Below are 20,932 nucleotides of genomic sequence, written 5' to 3' on the forward strand. Positions count from 1 at the left end.
TTTCTCACTGGTGAATGAGACATGAGGTAATCTGGCAGCGTTGCATTTATCCCTCCACAAGCGATGCCTCATCATGTTGCTGGATACCTTCTGGTCTGCATGAGCCCGGTCATGTGTTTTGTAGGACGTGGGGATTTGGAGAGTGATTTGCAGGAAGGGTGGGATCTTATGCTTTCAAAGTTAGCTTGCTATTGCTAGCCTCTCCGAAATCACCTACTCTACCTTTATCTTTGTAGTGCCACTCACTGAACAGCTAACATAAAATGTTGTGAATCTGTTTCAGATTAAACTGAACATTTTTTGAGCTGTCCAGTGGATATTCTACAAGTGTCACGAAATATCAAACAAGAAATGTCACCAAGGATCCTATGTTGGAAATAATACATTTTGGTGAATTTATCTCACAATTAATTAGAGTTAATTCCACTTCAGTCATCCTTCTTTATACCCAACAATACTCACTCATCTCTGATAACACTGGCATTTCCTGTGTACTCATGTCGGCTGTGGGCAAAACCGCCATAGTGATGGGCGTGGCGGGTCACTCGGGGGCGAGAGGACAGGTAACAGGAAGCAGCCTCTGTCTCCGGAACATCCAAAGGATTGTTCTTTAAGCCATGTGGCATACTAGACTCATCTCTACCCACCTGAGAAACAACAGTATGTTTAAGTGTATAACAGTGTAATTACACAGTGTATTCGTGCATCTGTGTGTGTTATTATGTTGCACCTTGCGGGAGTGTCTAGATGATCCTCTGCTGTCTTTATTGTTTAGAGCAGCAGGGGGTCTCTCTAGTGGGCAGTCCTGAAGCGACACCTGCACGTTCTCACTGTAACGTTGGAAGTCTTCTGGTTCTATATCTCTATCCTGCCTGCATCACATACACATCACATCACACTTGCATAAATAAGTCTGAAGTCACTATAGAATATAACATTTTGAAATCACACATGACCAAGGTCATTTCTGTACACTGAGTGCTGTTTGTTACTGTTAATATGTGTTAAGAGCTGTTTTAAAGGAACAGTTCACCCAATAATGAATATTGCCTAAAATGTACTCACCCTCAGGCCATCCAAGATGAGTAGATGAGTGTGTTTCTGCATTGCAATCACTTGCTCCTCAGTAGATTCTCTGCAGTGAATGGGTGCCGTCAGAATGAGTCCAAACAGCTGACAAAAACACCACAATGATCCACAAGTAATCCACACCACTCTAGTCCATCCAAGTCTTGTGAAGCAAAAAGCTGTGTGTTTTTGATAAATTCATCATTAAGGTGTTTTTACATTCAAACCGTTGCTTCAGAGTCCTCTATCCATAATATTGCTTTCACCAGTGAACTCAGAATCAGAAAATACATGCATGGATTTTGATGAGAGGGATGGACTTTTTCACTGGAGAAAGCATTATTATGGATTATGAACTCGTATTTTGGCCAAAATCAATGGTTTAAAATTAGATGCCTTAATGATGGATTTGTTTCATAAAAACATGCAGCTTTTCGCTTCATAAAACTTGGATGGGCTGGAGTGGTCTGGATTACGTGTGGATTATTGTGATGTTTTTATCAGCTGTTTGGACTCATTCTGACAGCACCCATTCACTGCAGAGGATCCATTGGTGAGCTAGTGAAATAATGCTAAATGTTTACAAATCTGTTCATATGAAGTGGCCTGAGATTGAGTACATTTTCAGCAAATTTTCATTTTTGGGTGGACTTAGACAACATTAATGCTGTATTTTATGTCCATCAATACTTGAACAACCAGCCAGACACACTGTAAAAAAAAAAGAAAATTTGAGCCAACTTAAAATTTTAAGGCAACCAGCTTCAGCAGATTTTTGAGTTCTCTCAACTTATTTTTGTAGGAGATTCTCAACTTTTTGTTGTATAAACTTAAAACAACAAGTAGAGAAAACTCAAAAAATCTGCTGAAGCTGGTTGCCTAAAAATTAAGTTGGCTCAACTTTTTTTTCACAGTGCAGGAGAAAAAAAAGATCTAAATCCATGACGAAGGTGCAGAGAGCTCTACAAGAAATTTAGTTATGGTATTCAGTGAAGGCCAAAAAAAAAACATAATATCATACAACCACAGTCGTTGCTATCAGAAATAGGATTAGATCAATGAGTTGTTTGTCAACTCTGTTCAATATAGTCTTGCTCCTAAAGGGCTTTGGTGAGTGTAGGTTGTATTTGTTACCTGCTAAGGTAGGCGTAACTGATGCACCCAGTGAAATTCTGTATGGAACTCATAGGAGAGCCTCCATAGTAGAAAGTCTTTGGAACATTATCCGACTGAGATGAGGAAGACGGCTTCTTCTTATCCTGCTTGTCTTTGTCATCAATGATAAGTTCATACCTAGAGATCACGAATAACAAATGGTTGATGTAACAAGTGTACACATATAAGGACAATTCAAAAGATTCAGAACTTCATCTAATACAAGTATTCATCAGGGAAGTGTGGAATGTTGATATGGGACCAACAAAATGACCATTGTTTTCTCATCAACAATAGTGACGATTATGCATCATAAAAATAAATAACTGAGAAATAACACTTGCAAGGTATTCAAACTGTACTAACAGTTTTTTTTTTAAAGAAGAAAAATATAGAAAGACCATTAATATAATTTATATAAAAGTATGTTGGAGATTTCCCTGCTGAGGCGGAACATTGACAAATAGATGAACACTGGTAATTTGAGCGGCTGTTGCTGCTTATGGATATGATAAAAACTTTATATTTCATACAACATAATAAAACAAAGAAAAAAATACAAATAAAGTAGAATTGTGATAACTTTGCAAATCTTTGGGAAAAAAAAGTGTCAAAGCAGGGAAATATATTTAATTTCCGGAACAAGCCATTTCAAAAAGTGAAGTGAAGTGAAGTGAAGTGACATACGGCCAAGTATGGTGACCCATACTCGTAATTCGTGCTCTGCATTTAACCCATCCAACATGCACACACACAGCAGTGAACACACACACACACACAGCGTGAACACACACCCGGAGCAGTGGGCAGCCATTTATGCTGCGGCACCCGGGGAGCAGTTGGGGGTTCAGTGCCTTGCTCAATGGCACCGAACCCCCAACTGTAAAAAAACTGTAAAGGACACTGTAAAAAAACATAGCGGTAATCAAAACCATAAAAATGCTTGTGACCGTATAGTCCCAAAGAGTGCTGTGCAAAAAAATGTTATGCAGTGTCTCGTGCATGTGAACATGACTAGAAAGAATAGATGGAGCTAAATTAAAAAATACAACACAACTGTAATTTAAAATTCAACACAAATGTTGTTTTCAAGTTGGAAAAGACGTCCCGTTACCAGTACATGGATGTACTGGTAACGGGACGTCTTTTCCAACATGGATGAAAATGCTGACACTGTAAAAAGTGTGCAAATGTACAGTATACAGGACTGGATGTCCTGGGATGACACAATATGTCAGTATTGTTGAAGTGTGCAAATTGTTGAAGAAAGCCAGCAACTTACTTCTGATTGGTGACTGAGGCAACTAAGAAATGAGATCGTCCATCATTATAATTCTTCTTATGTGATCTGACTCTGGTTCCTTTGGACTGGAGCACCACAGCACCATTCTCCAGTGAGAGTGAAAACTCATCCAGCTAGAACAGAGAAAGACTGGCTTGATCTATAACATCATGGGAAAAAATGTACCCTCTGTATCAAACATACATTCACCCAAACCCCTTCCATCATATACAGTAGCAAGAACAGTTTCTACACTAGCAGGAACTCTGCAGGTTCATATGGGGGAAAAGAGTTGTACTCTATGTGATGCAACCACTGAAACAGGAATGTAACTTCATGTGTTTCAAATGACAAAAGCAACAAAACCTTGGGTCTCCTTCATTTGTTGGTTTGTTTAGGGTTGGCTTCACTTTCTTTTAGGTCAGAGACAGAACAAGACTTGACTGGGTAAAACATGGTAAAACTAAGATAATAAAAAAGACTGTACTCCATCTCTGTGGTAGAACAGGAGTCCATTGGACTGCAGTGTTCTGAAGTTTAGCCCTCCTTCAAAAGACTGGAATGGGGAGATTTTAGCTGTAGAGCCCAGATAGCCATCACCCGTGAAATACACCTTACGGGACATCTGCAGGTAAAAGACCACAACAGTCCTTTTAAAACGTCATAATACATTTGTATGATTATTTTTTTAATTAAGAACATAGCTACATTACACAGACATAATGATATCTATAATGTTAATTGTTGAATAAGTTAAATACATCACTGACAGAAATGGCATTTGTGTACATTTGTGAGCCTGTGATCATTTAACTGTGTTCATTAAACTAATTCATTTTTTATCCATGGTTGGAGTAATAAAATTCAAGTATCAAAGTGATGTGGTCTCATTGACGGCATCGGGCAAAACAGCACAAAGCCAGCAATGTTACTGCAACTGGTGCTGGTAGGTCACATGACAATAACAACATGGCAAAGGTAGAATATCTTACTTACATTCATATTGCACTCATACATACTATACAGAGAATACCTTTTTAGAGGTCGCAAAGTAAAGGTCATTGCACACTGAGTCCGAAATTTTCGCATGCGTTTTTTTTTTTTCGTATTCCCTATCCTTTCCTATCAAAATGCATGCTACTGATGCGAAAATGTAGAAAATGGAACCTGATCTGATTTTTTTTGGCAGACGAAAGTTTCGGAGACAGTGTGCAAACGTTATTGACACAATGTGAGGTCGTACTTATTTTTTAACGTGTAAAAATTTCGGACGAAAATTAAGTGTGCACACTGCCTCCGAAACTTTCGTCTGCCAAAAAAAATCGGATCAGGTTCGATTTTCTGCATTTTCGCATCCGTAGTATGCATTTTGATTGGAAAGGATGGGGAATATGTAAAAACTGAAAAAAGCATGTGAAAATTTCGGACTCATTGTGCAATGCCCTTAATGCCTACGAGTATGCAATTTGAGATACAGTCTATCGGTGCGTTCCAAACGGTATATATCGCCCTCCGAAGGGCACTTTTGGAGTGAAAACAATCATGGCCGCCATGTTGAAGAGTTGTTTCAAACCAAAGTGCTCAAAATTAGCCACTTCAAAGGGCCCTTTGGAATGAAGGATTTCGAAGGGAACAACTGATGGACACTTCAGGCCCCCATGATCCCTTGCGCTGATTCTTTGCATGATGACAGCACCTCCGTGTAATGACGCACTTCAAGAAAGTTGTTTGGTCCCCTACACCCTTCAAACCTTCGAAGCTCTCACTCCATAGGGTAAACCCTTTGAAGGGATTAGGGCATAGGGATGAGCCTTTCCGAATGGAACGCAGGGTATGACTATAGGAAGGTGTGCTACATACAAACGATTCCTCAGGACAGCCACTGCTGATGCCAATGGTTCCCTGCTCCTCCAGGAGATTGAAGTCCTTTTTCTGGAACTGGAAGCCCTTTACACAACCCTTCAGTCCCACTAGGGATGACAGCTCTGGCCTGTGAGACAAAGGCTATGGCTCATTCATATGGCTAGATTGATTGTTTGAAATGAGTACTGCTGATCTGAGGATTAATATGCATCAATGGTTCTCACCTAGAAAGCAGAATGCTAGAAGGAGCTCCTCCAATATAGATATCAGAGAACGGTAAGAGTTTCTTTTCATTTTCCATGGACTTAACATGGCTTCTGTCCACTAGCAGAATGATCTTCTTAGAGTGATGATAGATTACAGACACCTGAGAAAGAAAAATAGCAATAATAGGGTGTTGAAAGCTACAATGTGTGGCCATATTATGTTTAAAGATATGACGTGATGAATGCTCTGGAAGTTGTGTCAAGACAGCATTACCTCATGATATCGAGCATCGTTAATCTGGAGTTTGGCTAAGTTACTCTCCATGATGGCAGGACCAGTAGTGAAACCAAAGTCGTACATCAGACGGAGAAACCCATTTTTCAGCTCCAGCACAAAAAAATTTGCCTATGGCATAAATCCAACAATTTAGTAAATATTTTCTGAAGATTGTGAATGAACAGGAGAAAAGCAAAAACTATTTTTGACAGAACATTTTGGTCATATTTACTATGGGTGCCAATATTAGTGCAAGGCATGGTATAAACAGCATCGATAATGTTGTTGTTGTTGTTTTTTAAGTTTTAAATTTCTAAAGATTATTCATGAATAATTTGGAATATGGAATTATATTATACTATAATTATTATAGTTATACGTTTGCTTGTTATGACCAACAAAGGATTTTTTTTTTGTTGGCCTTCTATTAAGGTTTATTTATTTTTTTCACTTTTCTATTTTTTGTCCCAGAGCCCAAGAATCAGTGCAAAATAATTTAAGAAGAACATTTAAAATGGAACCATATTTACCTCATTAATCATGAGGAGCAGAATGCCATTGTTGGCAACAGTTCGAACTTCGATATCAAACCGAGTAACAATGCCAATTTTGCCTCTTCTCTCAATGTTGTTGACTAAAGCAAAGCCGCTGCCGTCAAACAAATAACTTGTCACACGACTCTGAGAGAAAGCCAACCTATGCCTGGAAAACACACAGACCACAACGTATAAACAGACCATATACAGTACAAAGTGCCTTACAGCATGAACTTTGACGTCATTCAAGCGTAAAAGACACCTTTTGTGAGAAACATCTGAAAAAAAAAACCTTAGAGGTAAGAAAATGTGAAAGCATGAATCCATACAATAATAACTATGTTTTCAAGATATCAAGCACAATCATAGAGCTACTGATGCATGGACAGACCTTTTTAGAGTTGAGCAACTCATCTCATCATACCTAAAATATTGTTTTGCATGCTTATTTGGCTAATGAGACCTAAAACTGTATCCATGCAATTTTTTGCTTGCTAATCAAGTAGGTATTAAGAGACCACAAACATCACACATCTTGCTTTGATGTAACATTAATTAAACATAAAAAGACTAAAGTATATCAATAAAACATTAAATGGCAAACCAAAACCCATAAAGGGAATAAGGGAATATGGATTGAGCTAGATAAACTATTAACACTTAAGGCAATATGAAACTGTTTGGCCCCAGCTTTAGGCAGTGTTCACCTACAGGACATAGTGTTTATGGTTTAAAGCATGGAAGGATGTAAGAAAGGGTTTCTTTACCTGGGACAAGGCATCGATTCCACAATATCCATTTTGTGAAATTGCTTAAAGTTGTACAAACTGATGACATCACTATTCAAAGTCTCTAATTCAATGCAACCAACAAAAGGAGCCAAAGTCAAAGCTGGAGGAAGCTGGAAGAACATGATGGACATTTATTCATATGAATTTGTCACCAAAAAAATAATTAATTACCCTTTAACTGGGTTAAACTTTTTTTTCGATAATCCACTCTCATTGGGGTATTCATAGACTTTTATGTTGGGTTAGGGTTAGAGTTTAAATGTACTTGCTAAATTACTTATAGTCATCAGAATGTCTGTTGGGAGACCATAAAATAAAGTGCTAGCGGATATTAAGTCTACTTGACATAGTTGCAAAGTTACAAAGTTTAGTATAATGTCTAAAGTGGACTATCGAAATAAAGGGTTAAGACCCTGATATACTTCAAGCGAAATCTTAAAAAGAACTGGTGTGACTTCATTTCGGAAAAAAATCAGGTCAAAACGAAGTTTAAAGTTGCTTGTGCAAACTAGCATAAAGTGCTATATAAGTAAACATAACGTTACTTTACTTGACTTCAATGCCGAACTGCAGAGCTCGTGCAACAAATCCACATCATTATGATCAGATGCTTTCTTAACTGCTATTTTCTCACCAATTTGTTATTGAGAGAAGAAGCACAGCACATACTGAATTTACATATTTATATGCAAAGGCATTTCAAACTTTTTACCCCTAAACAAAGAATGAAAAAGAACCTCTCTGTGAGTATATCAGAGCCTTTACCCCTATTTGAGATCCTTAGAAAAAAGAGATTTTTGCACCTTTATATCAGGAGGAACTCCTCCCACGATAAAAACATTGTCTTTAGGATCAAGATCAAACAAGGAGTCTGTCCCATCTGCCTCTCCTTTCTGGATAAACTTCTGCTCTGCGGTGGTGCCTTGACTTGGAACCGTCAGGAACACTTTACCATGCCGACCCAACCTACCAGAAAGAAGGGTAAATCCAGTGATTATAGACTAAGTACTAAATATCTGCATGCATGGGCTTCCCTTGGCAAAACATCTGACATGCATTTGATGTAAAAGCATCATACACACATTCACTTTCCTATACATTCACACAAAATTTTAGGATTGAGAACTTTAACTAACAAGTATAACTTTATTTACTAACAAGTATGACTCTTGAATTGACCTGTTCAGAAAAACTTGCTTTGTAACAAATTAGTTTTAATTTTATTTTTTTTTCAGTGCATGCAAATTAGTGACTAAAGAAAATCTAAAAGATGCACCTTCCAAACAAGTCTTATTACAACAGCTGCAAAATTATTGAATAAACTGGTTTAATTATGGAACATGTTCACTAGTGAAATCTTGAATTACGGTCATGTTTTAATTTTAAATGTAGTTTTAATTTTTGTGCAGCACAAAATGGGATGTATCTCAAAAAAACAGCAACAGGCTCTATAAACTTCAGATGAAACAGTGCTGAAAATTTGTACTGTAATTGTTTATAAACTGACCCCCATATTTGGCTGCTTTGTGAACAGTTTCTTAAGAAAAACATTATGCATGATCATATAATGAAAGCAGTTGCTCTACCTCTCCACTTTAACAAGATTGAAGACAGGAGGCCAGGAGCTGACTGGCTTTGAACTGAGAGGAATCTCTACAACCTCTCCTCCCAGATTATACACATACACCAGATTATCATTCTTTATGGCCAGTCCCATGTAGTCCTTACGTCCCTACACACACACACAGAGAGAGAAGTAGAATTGACATTAAACAGGACAATGCATTGCATATGAAATAAAATAAAATAAATAATGAATAATTATAGCCTTCTTTCTAAATTCATCACATTTATGATGCAGAGGTCTTGTGGTTTACACTGCAAAGGGGGAGGGGGTGGAATAGAACTTGAGTTTGGGCCAACAACGAATGAAATGAGAAAACACCCTATTTAAGGAAGGAGCTCACTAAATGTCATTTGTTCCAGCTGCTAGTGTCATTTATTTGCACATGCTGTCTACATTGCTTTAGCTAGAGTCACTAAAGGCACTATGCAAATCAGATAACAGTGAACATTTCTCATTTTGCTGCCAGTTTCTAAATGCTAGGTTGTGGAAAATACAGCAGACTACAACAATCTGGAATACTTTACTGGAGTGTACAGAATCACATCACCATTGCAATGCAGACACCTGCAATAACTCATATTTCTTTTAAACAGCTGTAAAATAAACAAGAAATTGCATAAGTTATATTTCTAGACATGGTATTGCATGTTACTCCTGTTTATATTTGCTCTGCCAATGAAAATATGATCTTATGTCTCCAGCAACACACAATAATCATTCCTAAACCTGTGTTTGAATGAATGATATATCCACTTCCCCCTTTCAGGCCCATTTCTCTCTCACTAGTGCTTACTTGCTTGTCTCCCAAGTAGAGTAGGAAGCGATCTTCTATGGGGTCTTTGTCTGGGTCCACTCTAATGTAGAAACTGATGGACGTGACTGTCTTTAGCTCATCTAGGTTGGAGTGGGGATGAACTTCTACAGAAGACTGGCCATTAAATTTCATGGACACTTGCACCTGCAATTATAGAAAAAAAGTTTCATTTTTACACTTACGGGCATTCAAACTCTTGTTGTAGTATAATATGGAACTGGCCAAAATGCCAAAAGTGAGGTTCTTCAAGCTCGAATTGCTCCAACTCAAAAGGAATTTCTTTAGTCATAGGGAACTATAAAACTCAACAATATTAGTGCAATATTTTTTTTGTTTTTTTGTCATGTGATTCCCATAGTCCTGTAAATATAGCCCTTGCATTTCCATAGTTTCTTGTGTAACCCATTGCTAGTGAGTTTTGACAAGACTATTCGTGTTCATGTTCATGTTCAAGTCAAGTCCGTCAAGTCTGTCATCGTCAAGTTCTCATGCTCAAGTCAAGTTCTGGATAGTGTGCAGTTTACACTTGTGAAAAAGAAGTACACTTTAGCATACTTTAAAAAGTAGGCTACTTTTTACTTTTTTATTTACAACTGAAATACAAAATAAATATTGCTCTCACTCTATTCACTTACGTTCCAATGATTATACCTCTTGGTCTCAGGTTTTACAGACTTGCTAAATATGTAGCATGCAACAGTGACCGCTCACACTTTTTACTCTAAAACATTTAAAAATGTATTCAACACAATGTTCCAAGACAAGACAAAGACACAAGACTATGTACTTTTTTGTGAATTTTGTGCAATTCTTCACAGAGATTTTATTTACATTTTTGGTAGGTCTGTGCTGAAAGGCTTTTACATTATTATAATAAAACCTCAGTGGAGATTCCGAATGTGACTGACTAAATGTGTTGTGTTTTACATGTGGATCAGTCAAGATGATGTTCATTTGTAATGCCTGATGTACCTTCTTTGCGACGCTGCGGGCCTGTGCGATGAGTTCTCTTATTTTCATGATGTTCGTGGAGATATTACTAACAGGTTTTTTCTCTTCAACCACACGCAGCTTACTGAGTAGCTCTGGCACAGTCTCTGACAGGTTTTCAACTAAACACATACAAATAAACATATGCAAACTGAGCAGGAAAACATTTGCAACACTCCTGCACAATTTCAACAGTGAAAAAGGCCAAATATATATGTTCCAAACTGCTGCATTTGTCCATTAAAATTAGGTGGATATAGAAAGAAAATCTATGTGTCATATAAATAGCACTCCTCACACAAAATGCTTCAGTATACCATATGCATTAGAATGAATTAGAACATAAGACTGAGAACGTTATACTGAAATAAGCATAAACATACAGTACATGGCAAACCCGAATTGTGGGTAAAATGGTCAATTTTTTGTCACTATTTTTGTCATTATTTATTCATTTCAATTTTTTTCTAATTTATAATCAACATTTGTTTCATCAGCATGATAGAATTTAGTATTTTGTATTTTAAAAATGAGTAGTAGTCCAAACACTGTAAATGTGTCTATAGTTTCTAGAACATTCAAAAGCTACTGTTGCTGCCTAAATTATATTTAAATGGTACTGCTACTCAGCTGAGTGGAGGTGAGCAGGGCTACCATACCCGCCTCGCTGGCAGACAGAACAGTGCGGTCAAAAGCTGCGGCGGAATACGCCTCATTTTTCATGTTGCTATCCCACTCCTCCACTCTCTTTAAGATGGGTGTCACCATCTGCAACACTTCAGCAGAGCGGTTCAGAGTGCCCTCAGCCACTTCCTGAGTGAACTGCAGACGTTTCGGAGTTCGATCTGAGACAACAACACACACAAAAAGACAAACTTATTCACAAATATGTATTATGCATATGCAATACTAGCATAGAAACACTACTGGTCTGCTGGCAAGTAAGTCATTGTGAACTCTGACACGAGCAGTCTCTGTACTAGGTCTAAAACTTGACTGGAACTGGAACTGGAACTGGAACTCGAACTCGGGGAAGTCGTGGCCTAATGGTTAGAGAGTCGGACTCGTAATCGAAAGGTTGCGGGTTCGAGCCCCCGGCCGGCAGGAATTGTAGGTGGGGGGAGGGAATGTCCAGCGCTCTCTCCACCCTCAATACCACGACTGAGGTGCCCTTGAGCAAGGCACCGAACCCCCAATTGCTCCCCGGGCGCCGCAGCATGGCTGCCCACTGCTCCGGGTGTGTGTTCACGGTGTGTGTGTGTGTGTGGATTTGTTCACTACTCACTGCTGTGTGTGTGCACTTGGATGGGTTAAAGGCAGAGCACCAATTTCGAGTATGGGTCACCATACTTGACAATACGTCACGACTTAAACGACTTACTTAACTTGAACTTGACTCTTCGTGAATGTTTTAAACCTGTTTTGTTCAGACTAAAGGCAACTAACACTCCCCATGGAAAAAAATAAATAAAAGAAACAATTGTTAAAATAGTATTTCCAGTCTGTCTGGAATGACATGAACAAACTGAGACGGACTAAATCCAGAAGAACTGTGGCAACGTCTCCAAGATGCTTCAAGAAACCTCCCTGCAAAGCTACAGTTATCAGACAAACATCTCACTGGATTATTACAATTAATGGCTAAATGAATGTTTGGAAATGTAAAAAGATATTTCCTATTGACACACTACAGCAAAAGATAGAAATAACTGACTTAAAACCATTTTTAGCTAGTGAAAATACTAGAATACTACGACTTTATAAAGGTAGAGCAGAAATATCAAGTGTAAACATATAAAAACAGAAATGCCAAATTCAGAACCAAAGCTGTCAAGACAGGCAGAGATGGTCGTACAACATAAGCAGGCATGCAACCATTTATTCTTGCCTTTATGAATTGCACTGATGTCACTAATGATCTTAGCTATTTTTTTAGATGAGCTTTCCATCATTTCATTGGTCTCTTCAATGTATTTCTTATTGTCAAGGACTGTGGATACAACATCTGCAAAACAAAATACAACACAGATTCTGCATTAAAATAACTTCTAATCCACAACTACTGTTTATATTTTAAACTTGGCAATGTGTACTATAAATATTATTGGCTCTTATGACGAAGTGTTTGTGATGTTCCTCATTTACAAGATACTGTACTATTAATGTACTATTGTCAATTCTATGGAAATGTGTAGCAAGTTTTATTCAAGTAGAAAAAGTATGAAAAAAGCACTTTCTCTGCTTTACCTCTCTGCTTAAAGTACAAGGACGAGGCCTCTGAGAAGATATCGTTACTCTGAGAGCGAGTGAGGTTCAGTTGAGAGTTTAATACATCAACAGCCTGAGAGAAATATCAGAATACATTTGAAGTAACCACATTAACCACCTTGCACAGAGATACATTGCCATTCAAAAGTGTGGAAATATAAGACATTTATGCTTTTGAAAGAAATTGATTCTTCATTTCACCATTTTTATAGATATACAATAATTCCATTCTCCTCTTGGAGTCTTGTGCAAATACCATGAAAAATGAATGTTAATCGTTATAGTAATATCAAAGTATGCTTACGTCATGAGTACTACTGGAGATGTTGAGAGCGATCAGGGCAGTGATGTTAGCATCATCTATGTTTTTGACAATATTGTCATACACATTGAAAGCGTTCAGGGCTTTCTGTACATGTCCATTTGCATCACTTCCTTTGAGATTACTAAATAAAAGAAATAAGACCATAGCAATTCTCATCTGAGTGCTGGAGTGATGCAACAGCCATTCTGTGACACTCATGATGAGAGTCTATCATACAGGTGGAGAAGTAACATTAGTCATTTCTGGTTTAAACTCACTACTGAAGTTCTTCAGCATGTCTCCGCAGATCATCAGCATGATCCTCGGCTCTCAGAACTAGATCTCGGTCTGACTGAGACAACTTCTCAGACTTTCTCTCCAGTAACAAGCGAGCCCCATCGATTTCTGCATGTTGTTTTCTCACATTCTATACATACAGATTAAATAAGACAAAGGTAACAATAAATACATTCATTAAGGTTTAAAGGGGTTATTGGCAATGTGTGTTTATGTTCTTCAGCTTATATATTATGCATTTCATTGTGTAAATTGTATTGTGTCTAGAGCTTACAACACAGAAATCTACTTTAAAAACATCTAAAAAAAACAACAACAACAAAAAAACATAATATTTTGAAAAAGTTTAAGCTTATGATCATTTTTTCCCACTATGCTTCTCAATCATTGGTGCACTTGATTACCAAAATGACAAAAAAATCAAATAAAGAGGGAGAAAAAGCAATATTTTTATATATTCTAATATCTATTTTCTAAATATCTTTGGTGAACAGTATTTTTATTATTTAATGGAAAATATAAAAGCTGTTTAAATGTATAATATAAACTCTTATAATAGTTTAAATTTGCATGACTACAGTAGTTTACAGTATATGCTGTGCATTTACCGTGATCATATCGTCCACCTCAAGGACAGTCTGGTTTGCCTCAGAGACGATTACCCCAGCAGTAACAGTAGTTTGATTGACACTCTCATAGGTGTCTTTCAGACGCTGCTGCTGTGCCTGAGAAAAGAAGGAAATGTTTCTGTGATCACAATATAAACATTAAAAAAAACATGAAAAAGTGTTTGTATCTGACTGAAGTATTTTAAATAGATATCAGGTGAGATACTAATTATTAATTACTCAAACCCCTTTGGTCTTGCACATTTATAATTTTTTTAAGCATATTTTATTTGTGTTCGTTGTTCTAAACCAAATCCTCTTCCACAGCACAGTGGGTTGGGGGCAATTTTAGCCATTAGAGTATGCACGGATCTGCACTTTGAATTTCCACCAGAAATAGTAGACCATCTGGGTAACTTTTGACTACAAATTTCAACATACTACAATTCAGGACACACTTGTTCTTATCTTGAATATTTAGGATTAACAGTATTCACTCAATTACACCAAACCTGCCACGCAAAATTACACAAAAACAAAATCACAACAAAAACTACCAGAGATGGCAACCACAGTTGAAACTGAAATAGAAAAGATGATACCTCTCTCCTCTGTAGTTTGAGCTGGTTGGTCTTGTATTTGTTGAGTGCCTGTTGCAGTGTGTCTTCAGCTTTGTTGAGGAGATCCTGTGCTTGAAAGAGTCTGGAGGTGAATCGACCCAGCACTTCCTGCATAGGTGACAGACGCCCCTGTGTAGTCATTCGAGTTTTCTCAAAATGGCGCACACGTCGGAACACTACAATCAGACACATAAAGGCAGAAGTTGAATGAGAGCACATACACACACAAGCAGAATTCAGTTAGAATTAAACAAAAAAACCTTACATTCATGGGCCTCGGAGGACTCATCAGTAGCAAGTGGCTCTTTAGAAGAGAGGTCCAGATTTTTCATCCAGCCCAAGATTCGCTCGGCTTCTGCTATTTTCTGCAGCTTTACATGAGGATCGAACTCCTGATAGACACCATATAATTCCCAATCCCTGATCATATCTAAAATACACACACGTACAAATGTATTATGCCAAGATAAAGATTAGACTCAGAACATAACTAAACACAGAATAAAATAAAAGAAGCTTTTTAAGATATAAGAAGCTTAATTGTATTGTATTCACTGTATTATGCTGTATTTCTGTGTTCTTTGAATGTACTGAGCTGCCATGACAATTCAATTTCCCTTCGAGGATTAATAAAGTTTATCTGAATCAAAAAGAAAATCTTCATTCTTGCCTGTTTCCTATCACTTCACACAGCTCTGAATTATGCATTTTGATTATTCTTATACTGTCTTTTTGATTGACCCTTGCGTATCGCAGTATGTTATCCAAACATTTTACATCAGTCAGTGTGCATGCATAAGAGAAAGTATTTTGTTTAATAAGGTACTTTAGTGGTTGAATGTTGTAGTGGTTGAACAGTGGTTGAACAGATCAATTACCAGCTGCACCCGGATTCAACTTTGATCATCTAAATTGTACTGCAATCAGGATGACTCAATTTGGGCAAGAATAATGTGGGACGCTTGGCAACTCTCTGAAGGGAATCTGCTCCAAGTACTACTTAAGAAAGATCACGATAACAGACAGCTTTCTCCAGGTAGTAGCCTACAGACCACCTAGATATTCCGCAGCACAACACAAACAAAAATTGCTGAGTTCACAAGGTCTCATGTTACCTTCAATGTGATCACTGATTGATGAGAGGTTAGCAATAAGCGTCTTTGCTAGCGTGGAGCTATCAAGTGTGTCTTGATCCACCCGTTCTCCCAATAACTGCACTGTTTCCTCCTGACAAAATAAAACAAACATCACCTCATTTCACCTGGAAGAACATGAGAAAGCACCTGTTCACCCTAATGCAAACAATGCAGCATGAAGGAGAGGGGAAGCTGGATAGATGAGAGACTGGGTTGTGTCATGTCATGCCATGTGTAGAATTTTGCGTTGTCTTTCCTCATGCTTTATATGGCATTGAACGTAGAAACAAATACAGCTCATCTTGTCATTTCTATTGTGATGCTGCAAAATTAGGATTAGATTGACAAGTGATCAAACCTGGCGTCAACTTGTTACTAAAGCACAGTTCTACTGTCCTGATCGTTATACTGAAATAAATACTACTGTTCAACTGAAATGTGCTATAATAGACATGCCACTTCACCATTCTCAGAACCATAGATAAACAATTTTCTACATGTTGAAATACTTTCTCCTATGCCAACTTCATATGCAGACACTAAGTAAGAATACAGTAAGTAAGTGATTTTCCTAAAACCTGCTGGCTTTGTGATGCTACTGTATCAAACCTGTGGCACTATCAAAGTCAAAATTTCTCTTTTTATTTGAACATCTCTACTAGAGGCCTTTACCACAAAGTTTCGGTTGAGCCTAGCCTAGATTTGTGGTACGATTACTTTTGTATGATTATTTCATGTTGGATCATTTGTTTTGATTCATTCTTAAGTTTTGATTTTAATGTGATGTTTGCTTTATGGCTTATGCACAGAGTGGGAAGCGCGGCCGTTCATGTTGGTGTTGTCAAAGGAAAGTTAGCTCCAACAATAAAAAGTTAAAAAAAATTCTGTGTATGCTTGCTTTATTTGAACTCTCCTCATAAGAGTCTGGAGGCTTCCCACCTTTCCCTCAAAGCCCCTGTTACAGTAGCAGACTGCATGGCTAACCCGTCTTCTAGATCTGCATATCACAAAATAGATTTGGTACCAACCTGTAAAGCAGTCCATGTCCTTGTGCCTTTGTCTTGTACAGTATTTTAGTTCGTAGTTTTGTTACTGTTTCCTGTTCCCCTAATTAGTCCCTCATTGTCTGCATCCGTGTCTTATTGTCTTATTGTTAGCCCTTGAGTATTTATAGGAACAATTTCCATTGTTTCTTCTCTGGTGATCTCTCTCCACATGTATTTTACCAATCATTACACAATCAGCTGTGAGCACAGTTACAGTTATAGTTAAAGTATGTTTATGTGTTGTTTTATAAGTATAAATATAGTTGTAAGGTGTGGCTTTTGGTCCTATTTCCATACTACAATTATGTATTTACACTTCTTGATTGTCATGATCATGCCCTACGTTCATGAAAGAGAGTTACTGTACCACTTAAACCCAGACGGTTAGGAATTGTTTGGCTTTTGTCAAACCAATACCAATTCTGTAACCCTAAGTTTGTTCAACTAGTGAAACAGGCCTCATCACTGACAAGGTTGGCATGAGTTAGAAGTGGGAGTGATTGGTGACGCAAGTGGTGCAGAAATTACACACTTCACCTTTAAGGAATTTCAGAATAAATTAATCAATTAAATCAGGAAGTGCTGGAATGAGAGGCACCTCTTCTGCGACCAGTTCCATGTCAGTAAGCAGTTTTTGTGTTTCTTCCTCCAGGCGCCCCGTATCTGCTCTCATCACTGCATACTTATTTCTCCAGCCTAAAAACTGATCCTGTTACAACACAGTGACAGCAACATACACTATTTATTAAATACAACATCCTCTGGACGTACATTTCTGTAAACTGTGTGCGGTTTGCGTGTGGTTACCTGTAGTCTGCGTGCAGTGTAATTGTAGTACTTTAATCTGTCGTTGGCAGCAGCTCCTGTAGAAATGTTCAGCACCCTGTTTCTCACTTGGTCCAGAGTTTTGTTGGACTGACGAATATCTCCGATCAGACTCCAGATACACGCATCACAGTCTGGGAGGTGGTGAGGTTTATAAATCATAATGGGTTATCATATTTTTAATATTTAATATGGCTCTATGATGTTCTGGTAATTCTCTATAATGTTCCATTTATTTGTTTGTTTGTATGTTTATTTGTTGTACAAAAACATTTCTAACATTAGAAAGTGAACTGTAATGAACATATTAAAAATTTTGCTTAATTTTGCTGTTTTGTCTTGTATCATTGAACTCACCGATATTACACTCGTTGATTTTCGAGGCCTCAGGTAGACACTCTCCTGTGTGAATGTCACAGTTCTCCTCAGGACAATCACATTCTGAGAAATATAAACACACAGTACACAGTACAAAGGTCTTACACCAGTAGTATATTCACCAACAAAAAAAGTCAGTTATTTCTACATTTTACTGTAGTGTGTCAGTAGGAAATATCAGTTTACATTTCAAAACATTATTTTTGCCATTAATAATAATAATCTAGTAAGATTTTTGTGTGCACAAGAAGTCTGACAACTGCCAGAAACATCCACAAAGAGATCTGATTTCACCATCATCCAGTCCATCTGGACACTAAAACACCCTAAGCAGGTTCAACTATTTGAAACATTTTCTGAGAAGACAATTATTACAATTGTTATCTCTCTTTTATTTCCTGTTTCAACACACCAAACTCAAAACTTGCTTGGACCACAAATGTGGCTGGTATGTTAAGAGGGAGATGTTGATGTCATAGGAAATCCATCATAAATGTAAATCCCTGTTCTTATGTGCAGGTGGCCAAGCGGCTGTGTGGGTTTGTAGATCCCTTAACGAAATTATGAATGATGGGTTGTGGGAACAGCTGTTCAATTGTTCTGCTTTGGACAAGGGTGATGCCCCTTTGCATTCTCCCAGCAAATCCACAAGCCAGAGCAAGTGGTATTGCAGTGAACCGGAAAAACAGCCATGAATGTGTTGTTAAAAATGATTAAAACCATTGCTAAGTGATGTTTTCACTGCTGATCTGGTTTACACTTTATTTCGATAGTTCACTTTAGACATTCTACTAACTATAAGTGGTATTGCACTTCAAGCCACAGCATTCAAGCAGGCTCGGGTAACCCCACTGCTCAAAAAACCTACATTAAACACTTCTCTTTTAGAAAACTACAGACCTGTCTCTCTCCTTCCATTCGTAGGGAAAACACTCGAACGTGTTGTCTTCAACCAGCTCTCACGGTTTCTTTCACAGTACAACAAACTGGATGCTAAACAGTCAGGTTTCAGGAGTGGCCATTCAACAGAGACTGCGCTACTCTCAGTCACTGAAGCCCTGTGAATTGCAAAGGCCGATTCCAAATCATCAGTCCTGATTCTGCTGGATATTTCTGCTGTTTTTGACACTGTCAATCATCAGATTCTCCTGTCTACCCTCTCATCACTGGGCATCACTGGGATTCCACTTCGCTGGATTGAATCCTATCTCACCGGGAGATCTTTCAGGGTGGCCTGGGTAGGGGAGGTATCCAAACCACATCAACAGGTCACTGGAGTTCCTCAGGGATCGGTTTTGGACCCCTCCTCTTCTCCACATACACTGCATCACTGGGTTCCATCATACATACACATGGCTTCTCCTATCACTGCTACGCCGATGACACGCAGCTCTATCTCTCTTTTCAACCAGATGACCCAACGGTAGCTGCACGGATCTCAGGCTGCCTGGCGGACATCTCGGCATGGATGAAAGAACATCACCTACAGCTCAACCTGGCAAAGACGGAGCTTCTTGTCTTCCCTGCCACTCCGACTCTACAGCATGACTTCACGATTCAGTTAGGCTCATCAATGATTACCCCATCAACTTCGGTCAGAAATCTTGGTGTAATCTTTGATGACCAGCTGACCTTCAAAGAGCACATTGCAAAGACTGCTCGATCCTGCAGGTTTGCACTACACAACATCAGAAAGATCAGGCCCTTTCTGACAAAGCATGCTGCACAACTTCTTGTCCAGGCCCTTGTCGTTTCTAGACTAGACTACTGCAATGCGCTTCTGGCTGGTCTGCCATCAAACACAATCAGACCTCTACAAATGATTCAGAATGCAGCGGCACGACTGATCTTCAACGAGCCCAAAAGAGCGCATGTTACACCTCTCTTCATCTCCTTGCACTGGCTACCAGTGGCAGCTCGCATCAAGTTCAAGATACTGATGCTTGCATACAGAACTACCACAGACTCAGCACCCTCCTACTTCCACTCACTATTACGAACCTACATCCCCTCCAGAAGTCTGAGATCTGCTAGTGAGCGACGCCTTGTGGTACCATCACAGAGAGGCTCAAAATCACTCCCCAGAACATTCTCGTTGTCAGAAACAGATCCAAAACTAAAAGCTAAAACTTTATAAATACTACCTATACATATTATAAATATAAAGAAATTAAATAAACACAAATGCATACAACAAAATTTCAAAACTTAACATTTAAATGAAAAACAAAATAAATAAATAAAGCTAAAAACAATTCAAAATATTAAAGAACAATAGGTATAAGAGTATAATAATGATTCTAACATAAAACTAAGCCAAACACCAAAAAACAACTACATATGTGAAGGTAAACTAAGCTTTTTTATACCCGTCTAACAACATACTAATTGAACACACTTTCCTTATTTTTTCCATAACAAATGGCCAAGCAATTAAGCGCAGACACAGACAAGATACGATTTACATTGCAATTCTTGAAAAATAGAACAGACACTGATCGCTCAGACTCACTCTTGCAGCCAGATGGGCTGTAATCCCAGAATCCTGGCAGGCAGCGCTCGCAGTACCGGCCTCCAGCCCCCGGGCGGCACTGGCAGCTGTGTGTAAGAGGGTGACAGGTGGCACGGAGAGCAGCAGAGGCGCATTCACACCGACGGCAACCCATACAGCTGCCAAATCCAGAATAACCCTCCTATATATGCAAAATTAGAAGATTCTCAAAAAATAATGCAGGTTAAATGTGCTCAGTATGCACATGTATGTATTTGAGCATACAGTACATGCATTCTAAGAAACAAATATGAAATTTCTTGGCCATACATTTCCTTGAGTGTGTCATG

The 20,932-nt window shown here is 38.3% G+C and overlaps 1 protein-coding gene across 1 annotated transcript in view; it reads right to left on the reverse strand.

The window, feature by feature from the left end:
- LOC306880040 (laminin subunit alpha-4-like) overlaps positions 1-20,932 on the reverse strand; it is a 72,210-nt gene that overhangs the window by 17,715 nt on the left and 33,563 nt on the right. The window contains exons 7-33 of the mRNA XM_079433311.1: positions 20,604-20,784; positions 18,071-18,154; positions 17,696-17,847; positions 17,487-17,597; positions 15,822-15,933; positions 14,972-15,136; positions 14,689-14,882; positions 14,087-14,203; positions 13,460-13,608; positions 13,182-13,323; positions 12,857-12,950; positions 12,498-12,614; positions 11,269-11,454; positions 10,592-10,731; positions 9,599-9,763; positions 8,765-8,910; positions 7,982-8,144; positions 7,155-7,288; positions 6,382-6,553; positions 5,849-5,980; positions 5,593-5,735; positions 5,366-5,495; positions 3,993-4,130; positions 3,506-3,639; positions 2,203-2,361; positions 731-872; positions 463-647 (exon numbers count right to left, since the gene is read on the reverse strand). Coding sequence (XP_079289437.1) covers positions 463-647; positions 731-872; positions 2,203-2,361; positions 3,506-3,639; positions 3,993-4,130; positions 5,366-5,495; positions 5,593-5,735; positions 5,849-5,980; positions 6,382-6,553; positions 7,155-7,288; positions 7,982-8,144; positions 8,765-8,910; positions 9,599-9,763; positions 10,592-10,731; positions 11,269-11,454; positions 12,498-12,614; positions 12,857-12,950; positions 13,182-13,323; positions 13,460-13,608; positions 14,087-14,203; positions 14,689-14,882; positions 14,972-15,136; positions 15,822-15,933; positions 17,487-17,597; positions 17,696-17,847; positions 18,071-18,154; positions 20,604-20,784 — 3,887 coding nt within the window. The remainder of the gene's footprint in view (positions 1-462; positions 648-730; positions 873-2,202; positions 2,362-3,505; positions 3,640-3,992; positions 4,131-5,365; positions 5,496-5,592; positions 5,736-5,848; positions 5,981-6,381; positions 6,554-7,154; positions 7,289-7,981; positions 8,145-8,764; positions 8,911-9,598; positions 9,764-10,591; positions 10,732-11,268; positions 11,455-12,497; positions 12,615-12,856; positions 12,951-13,181; positions 13,324-13,459; positions 13,609-14,086; positions 14,204-14,688; positions 14,883-14,971; positions 15,137-15,821; positions 15,934-17,486; positions 17,598-17,695; positions 17,848-18,070; positions 18,155-20,603; positions 20,785-20,932) is intronic.

The sequence above is a fragment of the Barbus barbus genome (genome assembly GCF_936440315.1).
Source record: "Barbus barbus genome assembly, chromosome: 14".
NCBI classification, from domain to species: Eukaryota; Metazoa; Chordata; class Actinopteri; order Cypriniformes; family Cyprinidae; genus Barbus; species Barbus barbus.